The sequence below is a fragment of the Typopeltis vanoorti genome, chromosome 18 (assembly GCF_054136105.1).
Source record: "Typopeltis vanoorti isolate ZY-2024b chromosome 18, IOZ_Tvanoo_1.0, whole genome shotgun sequence".
Lineage (NCBI taxonomy): Eukaryota > Metazoa > Arthropoda > Arachnida > Uropygi > Thelyphonidae > Typopeltis > Typopeltis vanoorti.
In genome coordinates this window covers 16354445-16375744 of record NC_143566.1, presented here as the reverse complement: position 1 = coordinate 16375744, position 21300 = coordinate 16354445, and the positions used below count along the sequence as shown (strand labels likewise).

General features: G+C 33.1%; 1 protein-coding gene across 2 annotated transcripts in view; it reads right to left on the bottom strand.

Annotated features, from left to right (window-relative positions):
- Positions 1–21300, bottom strand: part of parvin (beta-parvin) — a 137804-nt gene that overhangs the window by 97818 nt on the left and 18686 nt on the right. Inside the window, exons 1-3 of one of the 2 annotated variants that reach the window (XM_090407976.1) lie at positions 19158–19286; positions 8664–8753; positions 1037–1210 (exon numbers count right to left, since the gene is read on the bottom strand). In XM_090407976.1, coding sequence (XP_090264102.1) covers positions 1037–1210; positions 8664–8753; positions 19158–19269 — 376 coding nt within the window. In that variant the 5' untranslated portion in view covers positions 19270–19286. Of the gene's footprint in view, positions 1–1036; positions 1211–8663; positions 8754–19157; positions 19287–21300 lie in introns of those variants that run through there. The other variant, XM_090407975.1, reaches the window with a different exon arrangement.

The following is a 21300-nucleotide window of genomic DNA, read 5'->3' as shown; positions in this document are numbered from 1 at the left end:
AATTTCCTCACATTCAGTTTTAATTTCTGTTTTTATAGATGGGTACTATGAGCATTATACTCTAATCATCTGGAATCCGATCCCTTTTGAATTATGCAGCTTAGTGAACACCTCTCTGACTAAATCAATATTTTCTTCAGATTTTGCAACCAATATTCAAGAGTGATATCAGAATGGTATCCTAGAGATGAAAAGGGCTACAGGAAGACCAAAGGGATGGTAGGAACTTAGTGGCATAGAAAGGCTCAAGATAAGAACGAATGGGAGACTTTAAAGAAAGCCTGCATCCAGCAGTGGACAGAAAACGGCTGATGATGATTGAAGGTTTGGTTCTTGTTTACAAACTTCATTTTCTTTTCTCCAAATAATATTTGCATATTTAATTCTTTGGTTTCCCCCTCTCAAAACTAATCACATCTGATTCTTTTTAAAACTTTCATATACACTTTCTCTTTCATGTGCTTTTCATTTTTATCCTATTCAAAACTAAACAGTAATTACTTCCTATCTAAAATCCTCTGTATATACTCATGTCCAAAGGCAGTGTGAAGATATCACTATCAAGAATAACATGGTCAATAAGGCTTTTGCTCTTTTGCATATTTTCTCTGGAATTTATGCACACATTTATGTCGAAACATAGTGTTAGAAAGGATAAGTCCATGTCCTGAACAGAAGTTCAGCATGTAATTACCAATATTGTTATTAGCTTTGCTCTCTTTCTCCAAATTTTCTGAAAATATTTCTACATGTCTGATATTCATTTCTTACTCTGATGTTTAGATCTTCAACAAGAAGCATCTCTGCTTTTTTTTTTTTTTAAATCAGCTGCTTTCTCTAATGACAAAAAACTTATATTTTTGTTAGATATAAAAGCAGTATTTTTAAGAGGTAAAAACTTTGGAAAACAGTGAATTATGAAAGTGAAATAAGGTATCACTGCTTCTTGTGTATATCACAGAAACTAAGGTCTGCCATTAATGCTTTATGCAGAATTAACAATAAACATACTTATTCAACAAATAAATATACTAACCTAACAATTTTTGCAAAATTTGGCCATCATATAAGTCCTCTTCAATATCCTTAACAATTATTCGTTGATCAGCTAGTTCATCATTTATCCATTCAATCAAGACTGCCATTAGTTCTTTAAGTTTGGGATCATCATAAGATCCTGGTTCTATCATAGATCTTTCTTCATATTCATCTGCATAAAAGAATTTTAATGCAAAAAAAAATTAACAGAACAGAAACATCTTAAAACTAGTAACAAGACATACTTTTGATGCCATGCAGAAAATCTGAATTTGCATTTATAAAGTAATTCACAACATTTTAATGACAGGAAAATAGCAAACATTTTCAATTATTTGATATTTAATCTGCAATGGTCTCAAATATTCAACTGCTAGTACAACAGCCTACCAAACGACAAAAACAGTACTAATCTCAAAGGAATCAACATGTAGAACTAAATCGTTTCTATAAAGAAGTATATAAAAAGACCTTCTTGGAAAAACTGTTGCAAACCATGCAGCAATAACAAGGAAATTTCATTAGTCACAAAAATTGGAAATTTACACCTTGTTTTGTTCACCAACTGGTGAATTCATTAAAAATATATATAAACAAAGTTGTCCAAATGCTGAGAAAGTGTTCCAAGAAAAATTAATAAATTCATGCTAACAAATAAACATAATAAGGAACGTGGTATACATTAACTGTCTGCAATTAACAAATGAAGGTAGCAAAGTTAAAGTCTATGACGTTAAAAGATTTAATAAGTGATTTCTATATGTCACTTAACATAAGTCCTTGGTTTTTATTCAGCGATCCATGTGAAGGGATTACTGTAACTGATTCCTTCAGAAGTTTGGAATAAAATATTTTCTTCTAAATAATGCAGAGTTCAAACATTCCAATCAAAAGCATGGCTAGTATTAGAAATATGGTTGGCCTTACCAGATCTTTCTTTTATGCAAACAGCGTGTTCTTTCTTTCTCACCTCAAATCCATGACTTATCTGTCCTATGTTAGCTAAACCAAAAGGATATGGAATTCTATATATCCTTGGATATTTGTAGAAGAGCTATTTTGTTGGCTTTGTTAAGAAATTCTTTACGTAAAATATCTTTATTTTATACTGCTTGTATATCTTTATTCTTCCAAATTATGTGAAGGGATTTTCTGTTTTTTCTGTTTTTTTTTCTTCAAAAAAAAAAAAAAAAAAAAAAAACAGAAAAAAAACCCTGAAATTAGGGTTTCTGTATGTTTTAGTTCATTCTATCTTTTTCATAAAGATTTGGTTATATCCACTTTATTAAATAACAAGTTTTAAAACTCAATATGCATGCACTCTGCAAACAGTTGTCCAGTGGACATTTACACTAAAAGAACAATCAAAAATAATTCTGTCAAAATGCAAATATTCACGAAAAACTAGTTAGGTAATATATTTTATCCCATAACTTTTTAGACTTTCTTTGGTTCTCTCCTTTATGCTTATGTTCTTGTCCTTTAAACGCTCATTAAAAAAAAAAAAAAATCAGCTAATGCCTATTTATTCCCATATAGGGAGTAGCCCTATCTAACTTTTGGAGACTGAGTAGGCAGTTCAATCTCCACTGGCAGCCAATCAGAGATAGCTGGTCCAAGGCTATCACTAATTAAGAGGCACGCAGTGAAGAGAGATGGCTCAACAAATGCCACCATCTCGTGGTCCTTAACACAATATATTTAATGTCTGAAATAATGTGGGTTCTACGGTCGATTTTCTTGAGTTTACGGGACGAAAAACCCGCTTGCCCATGCCAGAGATAGACTAACTCGGGAACCAGTCGAGAAAAGGCTTAGAAAATTTTCCTCTAGTCAATGACTAGATTCGAAACAAAGTCTTCCTTTGTATAGTCAAGCGCAATGGTGTGCAAATGCCTCATCCACTGATTTGAGATAAACTGTTCCTGGTCAAGTGGCCTCATTGGCTAAAGTAGTCAGCATACTTGCTCTGCAATGGGCATGATGATGTCTGTATGTGGGAGATGAATTACATAACATGGTGTGAGACCACATCCCAGTTTACTGGAAGATATAGCTTGAAAAAATTCCATGTCTGATCTCTGGAGTATGGGAGATTAAATTAAAAAAATAAAATATATAAATAAAATAAATTTAAAAATCTCTCTTAACCCACCCATAGTACTAATGTACTACAGGTTAACAACCTTTTATGAGTCACATAAAATCACTCATTCAAGATAATTTATACCAAATGTATATCATCCCTTTTTTAATTACTACTGTTTTTGGTACCACTAAATGTTATATGTTTTCTTTATATTTTATAAATATAGCAAATTAATCCTGTACATGCTAACATACAAGGAATAGAAAAATCTTAGTGATTTCCAGAAATGTCTCATCTGATAGCACAATGGAGAAAATACTCAGTCAAATTTATACAACAGTGCCACTACTTTAAATAAAAATCTCACATTTCTAAAGTGAATGAAATCTGCAATGGTGTAATTAAGCAGTAATTTGGTTAACAAGTGGTTAATGTACCCAGTATCCAACTAGCAGGCTGTGGATTTGAATTCCAAACATAGGCATAGATGTTTGTGATTGTCTTTAGTTGTGAGATTAATTTCATCGCCTGGTGTAAGACCACTGCCTTTTGCTAACTGAAGGCCTGAAGTGGCTTGAAAAAGTTTGTTTGGTTTCTATAGCAGGATTTCCAGACTATATAAAAATAGAATAAATAATACAAAAATGAATAAATATATAAAATAAAATTCTTAGCACACTCATGGTACTAATTTAATGTACTGTACGTTTCTGACTCCCATACATAAAAGGTTGTAAACTTTTACTGTGTGAGTTACCCCCCACCCTCCACAAAAAAAAAAAAATCAAATAAATAAATAAATACATAAAAAAAATCAGGCAATCATTTCAATCCAGCATACACAATGCAATAAATTACACTGTCATTCTTGCATTAATTCATTCACCACAAGCAAAACAAAAGTTTGTGCATGAAGTACCTTCATAATAGGCTACTCGTCTATAGAGGCTATTGACTTTACATCAAACTGACTTAGTATCCCATAATGCACAGTACACCCACCCCCTTTCAGACATGTATAGTCTGCCCACAGTTAAGAGAACCATAGCTGGCAGTGTCAAGAAGAGGCAATTCATGTTGAAGGAGAGAAAGGAATAAGGCGATGTATGAATTCATCACCAACACACAAAATCAAGTGCTTTATACATAAAATTTTCCAACTGTTATACAAGCAAAATAGTTACCACTTTAAAAACTAGAATGTTCATAAAAGAAAAGCTCATTTTCTGATGTGTAATCATTTACATGTCATGATACACGTGTAAATTATCACACGTGATAAACGCTCATTCCACAAAATGCATTGATTACCCTATTATCAGAATAGATTCGCCCTCTGCCATTTGCAGAAATGTTGAGGATTTTCTCATCTGTGGTTGGACTGCACTTCAATGTATTATGGCAGTATGGATAATTATTCAGACCAGTTTCTACCTTTGATGACATCTTATCGAAGTATTGATAAGATGTCATCAAATATAGAACTCATATCTTCCACACACAAGTAGCAAAATATCACAATATTATTAAAATAATCTAGATGAGAGATAGTTGTAGCAAGTTTTCTTTGCTTGTTATATAGATAGTCTAGTGATGATGATACTGATACTTCATGTGCATACTTTCGTTTACTCATACTTCAGTGAAGGATTAAAAAAAAAATGATATTTCTTGTAAAGGCAAAAACTTGCTAACTATCTTTCTTCCAGAATATTTCAATAATATAGAAATACACAATTTTGCTACTTTCCACATACAAGTATGAAAATGCTGACACTATTTTGCTGCTTATATATGAAAATTATGACATGATTGATATGAGTACGACATCTTCTGATGAGACTTCAATGAAACCAGAAACATCACATGGCAGTATACATACAAAAGGAAAATGGGTGCTGTGCTTTACAGGATGCTAAGGCAATCTCTTGTCAAATCAGCAGCCTCTATATACAAGTTTAAACATGATACTTCATGAATAGACAAAGTTTATGCATGAAGCATCGTGTTCTAAACTCCTGTTCTAATTCTTGAGTAAAAGATTAAAACAAGAATAATTTACTTTTAAACCAAACAAAAAAAAAATTGCTATATGCATACTATTTCCTATCAAAATATGAAAAAACACAGGCAACCTCTATATAATACAGTACTTCTACAACATGATTAGAGAACTGCAGCAATCATTGCATAACATAGTTTTTGAGCTTTTGTGTGAAAGAAATCCCTATGATGTTAAATGCAATTTTTCAATATTTCCATTTTTTCTTGAGAATCCTCACTGTTGGCTTGCTAGCCATTATACAAAAGAATTAATGGGAAATTCCCAGGTCACGGTCTTTGCTATTGAACTTGTGCTTGTTTCGAGACTATTAAAAACTGGTTTTTATTTGATCGCTTATAAATTTTTCCAGGTATATATTACTAAGCTTTGTTCTTAAGAACTGTACCGGAATAATTTTTTTATTGTGAAATATAGACCAAAAATAAACAGAAAATAATAACTGCTGTTGATGCAGATCTTCCATTTCTGCAAATATGACAGCTTTTCCCTGAGCACCAATAACAAATAAAATAGTGTGAATAAAAATGTGTTACTGGTATATTGGATAGCAAATAAAAAAGTTTGGGCAACTGCTGATTTATTCAGAGAATGGTTTTTAAAATTATCAGTTACTGCAAATTTTTTAATGAATATTAAAGTTTCTGACAGCTTTATGAAAATAAGATGATGCATTTTTGTTAGCCTTTGGAGCATAATCCCCCTTTTATGTACTGTTTCTTAATCCCATATAACATGGTTTTGCACTATGCGATTTATAGGAGCCTAACTACCTTGTTAAACAAGGATTACCTGTACTGAAAATATTTTTAATTAACTGGCCCATTCAGCTTTTTTTTTTTTTTAATAGTGAAGACAATCCCTATAAACTTGAAAAGCTATCATGCTTGTCTAGAGCAGGTTTTTACCATGACAATGGAATTTTAACCCACAACCTGTTGGTTGGAGAACAGATATGCTATTCACTTGGCCAACCAAGTATCTCACTAATTCAAACTAATAAAATAATAATTCAGAGAAAAAAAAAAAAAAAAAAGTAAAACTTGAAAAAAGAACAACTCATAAGGATTTTTGAATCGTGTTCATTTCTTATTATATTCAGATGAGCTGCACTTGTAGGATTGCATTTAAATTTCTGACAGATTTCAAATGGTCCATACACCACAGATTGGAAAGCAGTTCAAATTAGGGTACTGATATTCAATACAAAAATTAATATTCAAATTAATATAAAAAATTCAATACAGGACTGATAGAAAAAAAATAAGCTACTGTACTGTAATGTAAAACTTAAAATAATACAATACACAAGTTTATTTTAGTAAAAAATTTAGTTTGTATGTACCTGTATTGTTGAGGATTCTGATTTAATAAAATTGCATAGTTCAGTACATAACTTAATTTGCTTAAAAAATATCAATTTCTTGTACAAAACACAAAAAAAAAAGTTTCACAAAATAACACAAAAAAAGTTTTTTTTTTTTATTTCTTTGTAAAAAAAATTCACCAATTTTCTTTTGCTTCTTGGAAGCTGAACTTTTTTTCGAATGCTTCTTCTCGGAGCTGCATTAGCAATAAAATTTTGTGGAATGGCGTATCATTCTGCTTAGCCCATTCTATACACACATTAAAACTGTCAACTGCCTCTTTGTGTTTTACTTATTTTTCTTCGAGCTCTTTATCGTCATCATCGTCTTCTAATTCATTCTGTAGCATCATATTTATAATTTCAGCATCTGATTTCGAATTCACTTTGGGTTCTACCTGTAATCCATTCCATAAAATTCTACCTGTAATCCATTCCATAAAATTTCAAAATCTGAATTTATATTTTTAACCAAATTATGCACGTTTTGAATTTCCTCTTTTTGTGTATCACCATAGTTATCTTGGTAAATTCTAGAAGGCCACAGTTTTTTTCCATAACGCTTGAATTGCTTCAGGTTCAACGGCTGCCCAAGCAAATGTGAACGCACAATAAATCAAAATAGGCCTACAGTATAACCGTACAATCGACAGTATGAAAAAATACTGCACTGTAATAATAATAAAATAAAAATAATAGTACACAAAATAATAATATGTTACTGAGATAAAGAGCCAATAGGCTTCACTTCAGCAAAGCCTACTGGCTCTTTATCTCAGTAATTTATTAGTGCACCTTTTGGAGACTTGTACAGTAAAGAAATAAGCTCTGCACTACTGCAAACTCAGTATTTACATCTTGGTCTACCTATTCACTGATGAGACCTCAAAAAAGGTCGAAACCAGTCTGGGTAGTGACCTTCTCTCATAATGTAAAAAAGCATACATCTCCTAGGAGTTGTGTTGTACATTATGGGAAAATACTAAGGAAAGTGATCGGAGCTCACTCCACCTTCACTACGAGTTACCCCAGCATGTACCAGGTATTGGCTAATGCTTGGGTTCACCAAACTTTTATAGTTTGCTATATTCGGCATGAAACTCTTAGATTTTCTATCTTTGAGTTTCTTATTCGGCTAAGAAATAATGTTGGATTCAATATCCACTTAATTTGAATAATAATATGTAATAAATAAAACATTTTTTTTCTTTCAAACCGCAGTCGGATTACTGGAGGGTTCGGATTAGCAAGATACCACTGTAATTCAGTATATAATATTGTATATACTTGTATATTGTACATAATTCAGTTAATTGATTAAGTCAGTTTTGCTAATGCTGTTTTGTTGTGGGTGTTGCAATTACCAACAAGACTTCTAGATATTATAGTTACTACTGGTTTCATATTATGCTAATATGAAAGGCAAATCTATCTTTTCCAGTTTGAAAAAAATAAAAATAAAATTTAAAAAAATATAAAATAATGTCCAACATCCAAATGGTCATGATAAACCAGAAAAATATGCACACTTTCACAGTTCATTGTGAACCATGAAATTCTTAATAAACATATGTCAAGAAAAATCAGTAAGATCTCTGAAAACAACCCAATTTCTCAAATATTTGATACTGGATAATCTCTAGCTCTTTCAACCTATAATAAGATCTGTTAGATCAGTGCTTCCCAAACTGTGGGCCATGGCCCCCTTGGGAGCCGTTAGTTTTGTTGAGGGGGGGGGGCATGAAAAATGAAAATAAATTTTAAATGTTTTAAGACTAATATGATAGATATTATCTATCGATATAAAAATATAAGATAATATGCCATGTCAAACATGTATGTGCAAGATGCTAAAAATGTAATATTTGCACTTGATTTTTGCAATATTCACTGTGTATGTTTTGTATTGAATATAAATATAATAAATATTATAATAATATATGTCTGTATAAAGATTTTGTTTTGATGGGGCCATGAAATATTTTAATTTTCCCAAAGGGGCCCTTTACATCCATAAGTTTGGGAAGCACTGTGTTAGAGCATACAGATCTAATATAATATAAATACTTAATTACAGATCTATTCCAAATAAGTTACGTGTTACTTACCAAGAATATAATCCTGTGGAGGAAGATCGGGAATGGTGGGACTCCCTGGTGAGTCAATGGCATTCTTCCCTTCTTCTGTTAATTCATTGACTGCAAAAGTATATATAAATAACCATTACACACCATTTAAGATGATAATTATCACAGATTCTTTTATTAACATGATATGTAAATATCTTACGTAAAATTTTGACCTTTTCACATTAAGAATATCAGCTCTCAAACAGAAAAAGGAATTATATTATTTCCCCAACATTTTCTTCTTTATATCCATGTTGAGCTCAGCAACTATTAACTACACATCTCTTGTTAAATTATCTTGCATGTCAACTTATCTCACTACTATCATTTTTCAGGAAATCATAACATATAATTCATATTAATTATGATAACTTTAATTAAAACTTCCTACATTTTAGAAAAGTTATTGCCATCATCAGGGATCACAAAACAATGATATATGCATGCAGACGTTAACACTGGATAAATAAGGCTGAAGAAAAGCAACCAAAGTCAGGCTTAGAGTCCTAAATGGCACCCCCTAGTGGACTACATTTGGTGGTCTTAGCTATTGGGCTGAAGATCTGAGGATGAATGCTTCCCAAATTTAGGGTAGTTTCATGAACCCAAATTTGCTGAGGTTCGCAAAGTTTGGCAGACATTTTCTTTAAATTTATAGAAGTGAATCTGTCACTTCAAGCAAAGCAACAGACTATATTTGTTGCCATGATAAAATTTGAGCTTTCAAGTGTATATCAGAATTTTGGACTTAACAGTTCTTTCCAATGTTTCAAGGCTATTCCGATAAGATCAATGGTGATATTAATGAAAATGATTCTTTGTATAATGAAATGTGCCAATATTTCATTATATTTCATTATAAAAATCATACATGGGTAAAAGATCCATTCAAAGGTAAGATAGACCAATAGATTTTAATGAAAGAGATTATGAAAAGCTCACTGATATGGTTTTAGACTCCACATTGCAATAGGATTTTCAGAAATTACCACTTCCTGAATTTTGATGAAGCATCAAAGAACAACATCTTCAATTATTTGAAAAGGTTATTAGAACATTCCTCCATTTTTCAACTACTTATCTGCACATCCAACTGTCTGTTAAGCCAGACTTTTAAAGATGTGTAAAAATGTAAAACAAAGTCATTCATCTCACTAATTAGATGAAAAAAATATTTATTTTTCATAACAATGTTATATTAGTATGTAAAGACTTTATTACAGTTAATATTAAATAAAAAATTATTTTACAAAGTCTCAGTTTTAATTTTCAATTTTACAAATTGCTGATACAGCCCACATAAATGAAACCTCATAGGAGTCCTTCATAATTTTTTTAAGAAAGTAAAGGGGTCCTGAGAAAAAAAGAGTTTGAGAACTGCTGCATTATACCATTATTTGCATTAAATACCTTCCTTCCATTAGTTTAAAGCAACTGTAGCAAAAAATAGCTAGTTATTGTAGGGGGGGGGCACCATACTGAAAAAAAGCTTGCTTACCATTTTATACTTCAGCCAAAGGAGCTATATGAACCACAGGTTCGGAATACCATTAAGAATAAAGATACTATTAGTAAGTAAAGATTTCGTACTTGTGTTTTTCCCATGAAACACACATACACAACTCTGACTACATCCCTCTGAAAACGTTAAGCATAAATTAAACTAGTCAAAATGGCCATCCAAGATGCTTTTTATAAGCATTTTAACAGAAATACAAAAATCTGCAAGGTTATTAAAAAAAAATTTTTTTTTTTTAAATTCACAGACCATGCCTCTGAAGAAGCCATCAATTCCAAGCAAACTATAATTATTTCATGCCCTTCCATCAGAAGACAATCCATCTAGAGCAGAAAGAGGTGTGAACTCCAAGAATTAGCTTCTTTCCTCTCTCAAATTCTGGAGGAATTTGGGTGATAAGTTTGTATGTGGTGACAGGGAAAATTGCAGGGGCATGCTTAATTTGGCTCCAGTTAACAAAGATGTCATCAATATGCGGGATTAAGTATAGGAGATAGTGAGGAGTTGTGTAGTGGAGTAGTAAGTCTTACCATGGACTTCTTTTTACATGCCACCTCCAAGGATTTCTTGGAGGTGTCATGTAATAATAATAATAACACTGACATGTAGAAGTAAGGATGTCATGATTCCATTGTATAAGGCTTTGATCAGACTGCATATGTATTAATGTGCACAGATTTGGTCATCTGGTTTTCAGGCAACTTTGAGTACGAGTTCTGTAGTTTGCATTCCAGATTGTGGAAAGCAAACTACAGAACTTACTGGATAAGAGAAGACGGGGGACATGACAGAGATATATAAGTTGGTAAGGGATAATTAACAAATCAGTATGGATGAGATTTTTCATAGAATGGTTGGAAACATGGAGAGAACAAGAGGCCATTCATATAAGCTGCAGAAGGAACAAGTAAAGAGTAGGTTTTTTGCTTGGAAAGTGATGGGTGATTGGAATGCATTGTCTGAAAGAGTGTAAAGACAGTGAATTCATTTAAATTATGGTATTATAGCTGTGTATGAGATTGGGACCTCCCTCATTAAGTCTTCCTATGATATTTAGATGTCATTGTTATATTTAAATATTTCACTAAGTGCAACTCATATTATTCTTTGATGTTGCAACTTCAACACATTTGTCCAGCCACTCAAATTTAAATGAATTTGCTGTTCTTTTCTGCTTTAATTTTGATAGTAACATTATGAGAGTTTAATGCACTAAAACTGCTAATGTAATATTTCTCATATTAATGTTGCTCTTTTTTTCATCTAGCTATAACATAGAACCTACAGTTCAGTTGGTATAGATGAAGCCCTTTGGTTGGAACACCCTGGATTTGATTCCCATCCATGATGTGAGGAATCTATATCTGGTCTCTTTCGACTAAAGGCAAGTTACCAGTCTCATAGGAAGGTGGAGGGTTTTTTTGTCCTTCAAAACAGGCACCCCATGAATACACACATCTACAAACATAAGGCACTTCTGGAATAATGATTAACCAACCTATTCTGTAGGATTTCAGTCTTGAATGCTTGCAAGGTGAAGTGTGGGTCTATGCATAAGCATAAATCTGGAGGAGCTATAACATGCAAAATTGCATGCACTAAATTAATTTGCTTAAATCCACATAGCTTCATCACCATTTGCATGAGTTCAAGTGACTATACTTGTCTAGACCTGTCTTTCTCAACTCATGGGACCTTTTTCAGGTCTCGGGGAACTCCTGCAACAAAATTATTATATCCTTATGTTTATATATATATATATAAATTCTGCAATCTCTCTCAGAACTCAGAGCAGCATCTCGCGAAACTCTGGTTGAAAAACAGTGGTCCAAACTAGACATGAAATATTCTAAACAAATATGCCTATGAAAAATGCCGACTTCAGCATCAGTTAACCCACATGGTACTGGCTAAAAGTAACTAATTAAAGTATTAAGTTGGAATGGGTTAGAATAATACTGAAGTGGAGACAATGGAGAAATTACTAAATAAAATAAGTGACAAGAATGATTTATCACATAATTTGTTTTTATAGTATGTTCAAAAATTGATTGTAAATTAGAAATTCTGAAAACAAAAATGTTGTGTCTGTGTGCAATTACTAGGAGTATGTGCTCCCTTTTTGCCCAGTGTGTAGATACACACATGAAGACAGCTTAGAGGGAGTACTTTTCAGCACTCCCTCTAAACTGTGATTTTCTCCTACCCTTCCTTACAGCAGCCTATGTAGGGATTATCTCCTCTTAACAATTTTAAGAAATACTGTTTGTCAACAAAGATTCACTTAATTTTGCCTAGGCCATTTCTTAAGGTAAATGACATTTTCCATGCTGAGTATTTGTCAACGACTGTTTCTAGAATTGTTGTGATCCTAATAAGGTCATTACTCTAAGCAGCAGTAGTTCTGGTAAAATCAAGGGAATGTTAGTTGATAATGGAATTTGTTTATGCTTTCAAGGGCTGTAATTCTCACAAAAAGAGAATCCATTGGTCCCCATGGTTGACCGAGTGGCTATGTGCTTCGCAACCACATGTCTGGAAAAGGAGTGTCCTGGGTTCGATTCTCATCACCGACATACATGAAGTGAAGAAGAGAATCCGTTTTTTTTTTTTTTTTTTTTTTTTTTAAGAGAGAGCCAGTTTTTAAAAATTTATCACCATACCTCTGGATATATGTAACCCAAAATTCTCTCTTCCTCCCTCCCTCCTCAATGCATATAAGTTGGTTCTTATTCATTTTCAAACTATTCTCTTTCTTCCTTTTACTCATCATTTATTTATTTTTGCTTTTTATCCTTAATGAATTCAAATATATATTCAAGAGCTGATCCAAAGAAGCAACTTATGCTATTATCATCTTTCCTAATTCACACAAAAATGACTGCACATGAATTTCAAAAGTTGGATTGCCTTCTCTTTCTCTGCTACACTAAATTAAGACACTTCCAGTCATGGTTGCTGCCAATTAAAGTCAATTGAATTTAGCTTTGTTTCTTTAGCTTGTAATCCCTGTAATATTCTAACAACTCAAGCTTCAAGACTTCCAAAATCAGTATCTAAATGCTGATCTTCATGCCATTCTCTAGTAGAGCAAGGTTAATCTAATGAACAGACGCTACCAACACCCAGTCCTGTCTTATTTCTCATTAAAAAAAAAGTTCTGGTTTTGATTCCTCATGTTTTGCCCATCTCTCACATTTTGGAATGTCTAAAAAAACTCCCTAAAAATGCACCTCTCCAGAGAATCCAGGTAATGGATGATCCCTCTCTTACACAGTCACTACAACTCTCTTTTTCCATAATAAGTTTCGCATATGCTGCTCTGAAGCAGCTGAACTGGCTTCCACCACCACCATTCCTCCAAACCCGTAAAAAACATAGCAGCTGCTGGTCAAATGAGTAACATCCATACAAAGTTCAGCTTCAAATCTACCATGGCAATTTCACTTCACCCTTTTTCATCTCATCTACAGCTGTTCTCTGGAGCAACCTTTTTTTATTATGTTCACTAATAGGACTACACCCTTCAGCTGATCAAGAAATACATCAACAGGTTCCTCTTTCTCCTTAGCCACTTGCTTACACTCAGCACTTTTGTGCTCACATTACAGTTTTGCAGATCTTTTGGAGGTTAATATATTATAATATATCATTAAGTACCTCTGCAGCGCAATTGGAAGAATGATGGTACGTTGTGCCCTTCGATTAGAAAAGGCCCAAGTTCGATTCTCGTCATGACGGGAGGAATTTTTATATATGGACTTTTTCAATTGAAGGCGAGTTAGCCAATCTCGTACAGAGGTAGCAGGTTTTTTTTCTCCCGGAAACTCTGGTTTATCATCCCACATACAGACAAATCGGCCATTCAGAACACAAGCAATTTACAGACAAAAAATACTAGCTGTGATGGTGGTGGGCAGTAGATAGTGCTAATATGATAGTAGAGGTTCGGTGTTAGTGGTGGAGAGAGAGAGAGATGGAGAATTGTACAACAGGTGTCCTCCACACGATGAGTCTACAGACTCCTTGGAGGTGTCATGAATAATAATAATAATTATTATTATTGAGACCTCCAGGGTGTCAAGGACTCACCCATACCAGCTGTCATACTTTCTCTTAAATCCATTTACATTAGATGCACCAAAAATCACTTTAAAGGTAAATATGTTTATAAAAAATTACCTACAAACTCTGTGGATTTCTCCTTCTGTCTTCACAACTGACCATAATTCCAATTATAAATTTTTTTATTACTGAACTCCTCACCTTCTCTACAGTTTCCTAATCTCCTTCATATCTAGGCAAATCCACATTCCAGATGAAGTCTAATCAGGGCTTTATATAGCAGAATCACAACTTATTTCTGGTGGTCAAAGTTCTTCTAACCCTACAGCTATCATTTGAGTTGTCTTCATAGCCTGTGCAATGATCCTTTGAAATTTAACTTTTTAATCACATCACTTATAATTATGTCATAATGTCTAATTGTGACATAATTAGAAGTTCAATAATGGAAGAGCCTCTGGTAAGCATAAATTTAAATATTACACCAGAACCTATATCAAAAAATGAAATAATAAATGTAATAAAGAAAATGAAAAGTGGTAAGGCTTCAGGCAATGATAATATAGCAATAGAAATGCTTTAGACAACTAAAGAAACTGCTGCTGATAAACTGCAACTGATTTTTAACAATGAGCTGGAGACTGAAAAGATACTGAAACAGTGGAAAGAAGCAATGATAATTATAATCCTTAAGTAAGGATATCAGGAATGCAATCTGGAATATATACACCAGTACTTGCAATAGGAAAAGCTATCAAAAAACCTGAAATGTGGAAAGGCAGCTGGAGTTGAGGATATACAATCAGAAATGCTCAAATATGGGAGGTATAAAAGTTTTACAGTGGATACATTGCATAATTCAGGAGGCCTGACCATTGGATGGAATTCCAGAGGATTGGAATAGAACACTTATAGTAGCTATCTATAAAAAGGGAAGTAAAACTCCATGTAAGAATTACATAGGAATTTCCCTACTGAAAGTTCCTGGTATGACTTATGCAAGTATAACTGAAAAATGGCTAACACAAATAGTGGAGGGGAAGCTTGGAGAAGAATAAGCTGAGTTCAGACCAAACAGGTTGTCAGGATCAAATTTTCACTTTAAGAAAAGTAGTTGAGAAATCATGGGAATATAACAAGGATCTATGTTAATATTTGTAGATTTGGAAAGGGCATATGACAAGGTGCTATTCAAAACACTTCAGTTATATGGGACACTTCATCATGCAATACTTAGTCTATATTTCAGTTGTAAATCAGCAGTTAGAATTGAAGGGAGTACAAGGATATGCATTATCTCCACTCTTACTCATCATCTGTATGGATCATATTATGAAGAAAGTGGTATTAAACCTGATATCAAAATTGGAGATATTAATCTCAGCTTTTTACTTCAAAGCAAATCCAGTACACTGCAGGATTCCCTAACTAAATTGGATAACAGCTATAATAAATCTGATAAGAAAATCAGCAACAAAAAGACAAAGAGAATGAAAACAGGAAGAAACACTGAAAACATCAACTGTATTGTGAATGGAGAACCTATAGAACAAGCAAAAAATTTCAGCTATTTAGGCAAAATTTTTAGCATAGATGGCAAATTAAATTATTATTATTATCACCAAGACCCCATGGAGTCAAAGACTCATATGTGAGGTCCTTTTATCATACACATAGCTAATCATACCGTGCTTTAAACACACTGAAATTCTCTGTGGACACCACACTCTCAGGCAAGGCAAATTTGGAAATAGATAACAGAATTAGAGTAAAGTTGGCATGATAGGAAGTTAACTAAATAAATTTATATAAATGAGAAAAATTAGTCAAAAACTAAACTAGCTGTAAACAAGACAGTGTTCAAGTCAATTTTAATTTAAGGATCTGAGAGCTGGGTTAGAATCAAACCAGTTTTCTTTTGTTTTGACTGGAGACCAGAGATATGAGAGTGAGTCCTGAGAAAGATTAGGGAACAGATATCATCAGTAGCAGTATAATATCAAGAACAATGATATTAAGAAAGAACTTGACATTGGTAGCATCCATGGAATGTGTTAACAGAGCTAATCTCAAGTGGTATGGCCTGAACTTAAACAAAAAGGGAGAGGAAAGGCTAGCAAAACAAGAGTTCTTTGTCAGGATGGCAGGAAAAAGACCCAGAGGAAGCCCAAGATCTAGGTGGATTAATACGATAAAAAGTGCATTAGAAGACAGAAATATAAGATGTAATAATATTGGAATGTTGATAGATAACAGGTTAATTTGGAGGAAAATTGTTGATAGGAAGTCAGTAAGGATCTAACTTTTTCAGGTGCTACTATCATAGTATCCTGTAACCCTACTGAGGGTATATGTTAGGAATTTGATGAATAAAAAAAAGGAGATTTCACTAGATGTGAAAACTGAGGTGCCCAGGAGCAGACATTACCAGGTTATTAGTGTAGAAGAAATCTTTAGTATAACCTGAAATTTGCATAAGGAGGGTGCAAGCAGGAGAATAAGGAGTAGGTTCTTTGCATGGAGAGTGGTTGTTCAGTGGAATGCTTTGCCTGGCATTGTAGTGAATGCAGATATATCGAATGTGTTTAAAGTGTAACACTGTTTGCCTCCCATTGATTAGTCTTTTTGACTGCATGGAGGTCTGGTGTTAATAATAACAATTAGCCTAATGTTAATACTTGCAAATATTTTCTATAAAATATTGATAAATAGGATTAATAATGAAGCAGAGAAGATATTAAGGCATGAAGAAGCTGGTTTTAGAACAGGTGGAAGTACTGTGCATCACATTTTTACTATAAGGAACATCGCTGAATGAAACATAGAATTTAGATCCCCATTATACCTAAATTGTATACATTTTGTTAAAGCATTTGACAGTATAGACAGAGAAAGATTATGGTAAATCATTAAAAGTTATGGAATTCCCAACAAATATATGGAAATAATCAAAGAAATGTATAAGAGAAGTAAAAGTTGTTATAATGAACAGCAAACAACATCCAAATGATTTGAGATAAGATCTAGTGTAAGGAAGGATTGTGTAATGTCTGGATTATTGTTTAATATAGTCACATTGGATTATGAGAAAAGTTACAGGTGCAAAAAGAGAAATTAAATGGAATCCTATGTCACAGTTAGAAGATCTAGATCAGTGATGACGAACCTATGACACGCGTGTCAGCACTGACACACTTGAGGGTTTCAGGTGACACACCTTGGATGTTGAAAAATATTGGTATTCTGATGAAAAAACTGCGATAAATCGTGTAAGATCGATCTCAGTTAAGGCGAAGGTAGGTTTGTTCATTGAAAGAACTTTCTACTAGCAGTCAGCAACAGAAAAGTCATTAAATGTAATGTAAGTTTGTAATTTCAGTTTATTAAATTAATTGTATAATATGAATTCATAGATTTTATATCAATGTCCTATTAAATAAATAGCCTAATATGATATGTATAAGTCACCATCTATGATTATGTAGTTACATTTATAATGCATGTATGCAAGGCACATCAACAACGTCAATATTTAAAAAAAAAAAAAAGTTTGACCTACCTGGGTAAAAAGGTTCGCCATCACTTATCTAGATCATGCTGATGATATAGTTTTGATATTGTCAAAAATACAATGATATACAAACAAAACTGTGTATAAATAAAAACAGCTAAAATGCTTGGCCTTAAATAAATGTGACAAACTAAAGTGCTTAAACAAAACAGCAAATGCTACGAAGAAATCAAAAACAATCAGCATGTTGTAGAAGAAGTTAAGAATTTTATATACTTAGAAGCAAGTGTAGATACTGAAGAGAACTGACAGGGATATAATGCAACGGCTGACAAACACTAATACTGCTTTCAGAAAATTAAATAATATATAGAAATCTTCAAAATATTATAATAAAACCAAAATAAAGTTCTTCAAGAGCAAATGAAATGTTAAGCTGTATGTATCAGAGACATAGAAGCTGACTAAAAAACAGGAAGCTAATATAAATAGTTTTCTAATAGAATGTCTGCATAAAATATTTTGGCCCCAATGTATAACAAATGATGATTTATATAAGCTGACTGTGCAAAAAAAAAAAAAAAAAAATTCAGATAGAAAGAGATTGGACACATACTGATAATGGACAATAGAGAGATTCCTACAGTTGCTTCGATATGGATCCCGGAAGGAAAAACAGAAAAAAAAGGAAGGCCTAAATTAACTTTGCAAAGAATGACCGATTGGAACAGCTGAACTGGTGGCTCAGGACAGAGGTATCTGGAAACAATGGATCTCGGTCTTATGTGCCATGAGGCACAAAGAGGATAAGTAGTAAGTAACCACATCACTCCAAAATCCTGCCTTTTTTTTTTGTTTGTTTCTTCTAGTAAGTAGTCAAAGTACAATGCATCATGTATCATCTGTAGATTCCACAAGTAACTCCCTGAATCCTATGGCTAACATTGTTTTTTATATATATTTCTAAACTATCATACGATGATTAGACAGACAACATAATGATTGTTTGTTTGATTCGTTTTCGGCAAAAATGATATAACCTAATATCACATCATTCCTTAATAGCATGCGCCAGGATTTAATCATACTAATGCGAGCGATTCCATAAACAAAATCTTAATTTATCACTCATTTAGAGAACTAAATGCTATCAATAAAACCTATTTCTATGTATATTTTCAAACTGAAACATATTGACCACTAAACATTTCTATCCTTAATGTTACTTGATTTCTTAAATCATGCCCAAAAATGGTATACGAATGCCAAAACGTGGGATGTACCACACCTCTCAAAACTAAACATACAAAGCTATACGAAATCGAATAATAATGAAAAATACTTTTTAAAAAATGCAAATTATCAATTAATCTCTCACCTTCTTTAATCTTCTTTCTTCTTCCTAGTGTACCTAAATATTCTAAGAAAGACTCATCCTTTTTCTTCTGAGGAGTTGGAGGCCTTGGTGACTTAGGACGCGGAGAAGCCATGTTTCACGATTTATAAGTTAAATATTTTTATACCAGATGGCAGTGCTTACTAAATGTGTGTAATCTATATAAACAATTCTTATACTGAGAAATATCCTGAAGTATTATACTAGAATATCTAAATTATTACACTGAGAAACTGTAATGAGAAATACTCCGAATATAAGACCAACAAATTACGAATTAAACATAAGCACTGTGAGCATGATATTGATTTAATGGAACCTCACAAAAATGTTGTCAAAAGTGTTGAAAATGCCACACGACTAAGGAACTGAACAAATAAATGCAAATTTATATATAGAAAGTATAAGGCATGGAAAAACATTCTTACTCGCTTTTACAGGAAACGGATATGAATAATTGTGACGGCAATGATTTCTTTTGATCAAAATCCGCTTTGCGTGACTATTGAGGAATGACTTCATACCCTCTTATTAAGAGCAGGATTTGAATGCATTTTAGAAATTCCGATACAGTATTATGTAATTAAGGAAGACTATAAATGGCTATTTAATGATATTTTAAAATTCTAGATGATGTCGCAAATAGAAACGTAAATTCTATATGTCACAAATATAAATATCTTTAAATTTGAATAATTTATGCTTCTCCACATTCATTAGTTTCGCCTCATCACATTATACACATTTAATGAAATATATTGTCAAACTGATCAGTCAGTGACAACGAACATAGATTTTTTTTTAGCTCATTTGAATATGCCAATGGCAAAAAATAAATAAAAGGAAAGAAAATGTGTAGCTTAGTGGTAGTGGTGTTTACAAGCCTCAGTGTTGAACCCACTGAAGAAAAAGCGTCGCGGGTTCGATTCTAGTCGCAGAGGAACTTTTTCTAAGCTTTTTTTTCCCGACCGGTTCCCGAGTTAGTTGATCTCTGGCACGGGAAAGCGGGTTTTTTTTCTCACGGAAACTCGAGTTTTTCGTCTCGTAAACTCAAGAAAATCGACGGTAGAACCCATACTATATTCAGACATTAAAACTATTGTTAGGGATAGGTACCACGAGATGGTGGCACTTGTTAACCATCTCTTCACTGCATGCTGCTTAATTAGTGACAGCCGTGGGCCAGCTATCTCTGATTGGTTACCGGTGGAGATTGAACTGCCCACTCAGTCTCCAAAAGTTAGATAGGACTAAAACGGCCTCGCTTGCTCCATATACGGGAATAAAAAGGCGTTAGCTGATTTTTTTAAACAAAATATCATCTGACGCTTTATTTTTCCCAAAAGGAAGGTGGTATTTTTTTAGCCATTATTATTATTCCTTACAAGGACTCATCAGAAGATACTTCGCACATCCCATCGACTTCACTACTTAATTCATCATCTCCAGATGATGACACCAACCACCATCAACACACAATGTCACTTACTGGCACAATTAGTGTGTTTATTTGTTTGTAAACAAAAACACTGATTTCATCCCAATATGAGGGATGAAAAACCCTAGCTTTTGGGAGAAAAAACCATGCTATGTATCTCTGTATGATATCGGCCAACATACCCTGAAATGAAAAACCTTCCAGTCTCCATGTTAGATTGTTCCCATAGTTCAGTTGAATTTAATTTGTTATAAACGGTTTTAATAAAACAAAAAAGGGGCTCTGCCACAAACTGCAAACCAAAGACACCCACACTAAGTCAATTTATATAAAATTTCAGGTACCAGATTTGTGTTTCATTGTGTATGAATTATCATCGATTGCCAAATATCAGCCCATGTATCAGAATTCGTCTGCTAACCGATGAATTCATTCTGTATAAATTCAGCGATTTTCTAATTCAAAATTATATAACCTAACCTTTTTATCCAGAAGGGGAAAACCTTATGAATAACAAGGTTTTTCATAAGGAAAATTTCAATGCTAAAGTTTGAAATGACTAGATATGCAGCACGTCATGGGAAAGTTTTGCATAGATAAGAAAAGTGAAAGAAAGAGGCACTCATTGGATTTACGTAATGAAAATTAACTGGTTGTTGCAAATACCATGTGTTATAGGAAACGGTT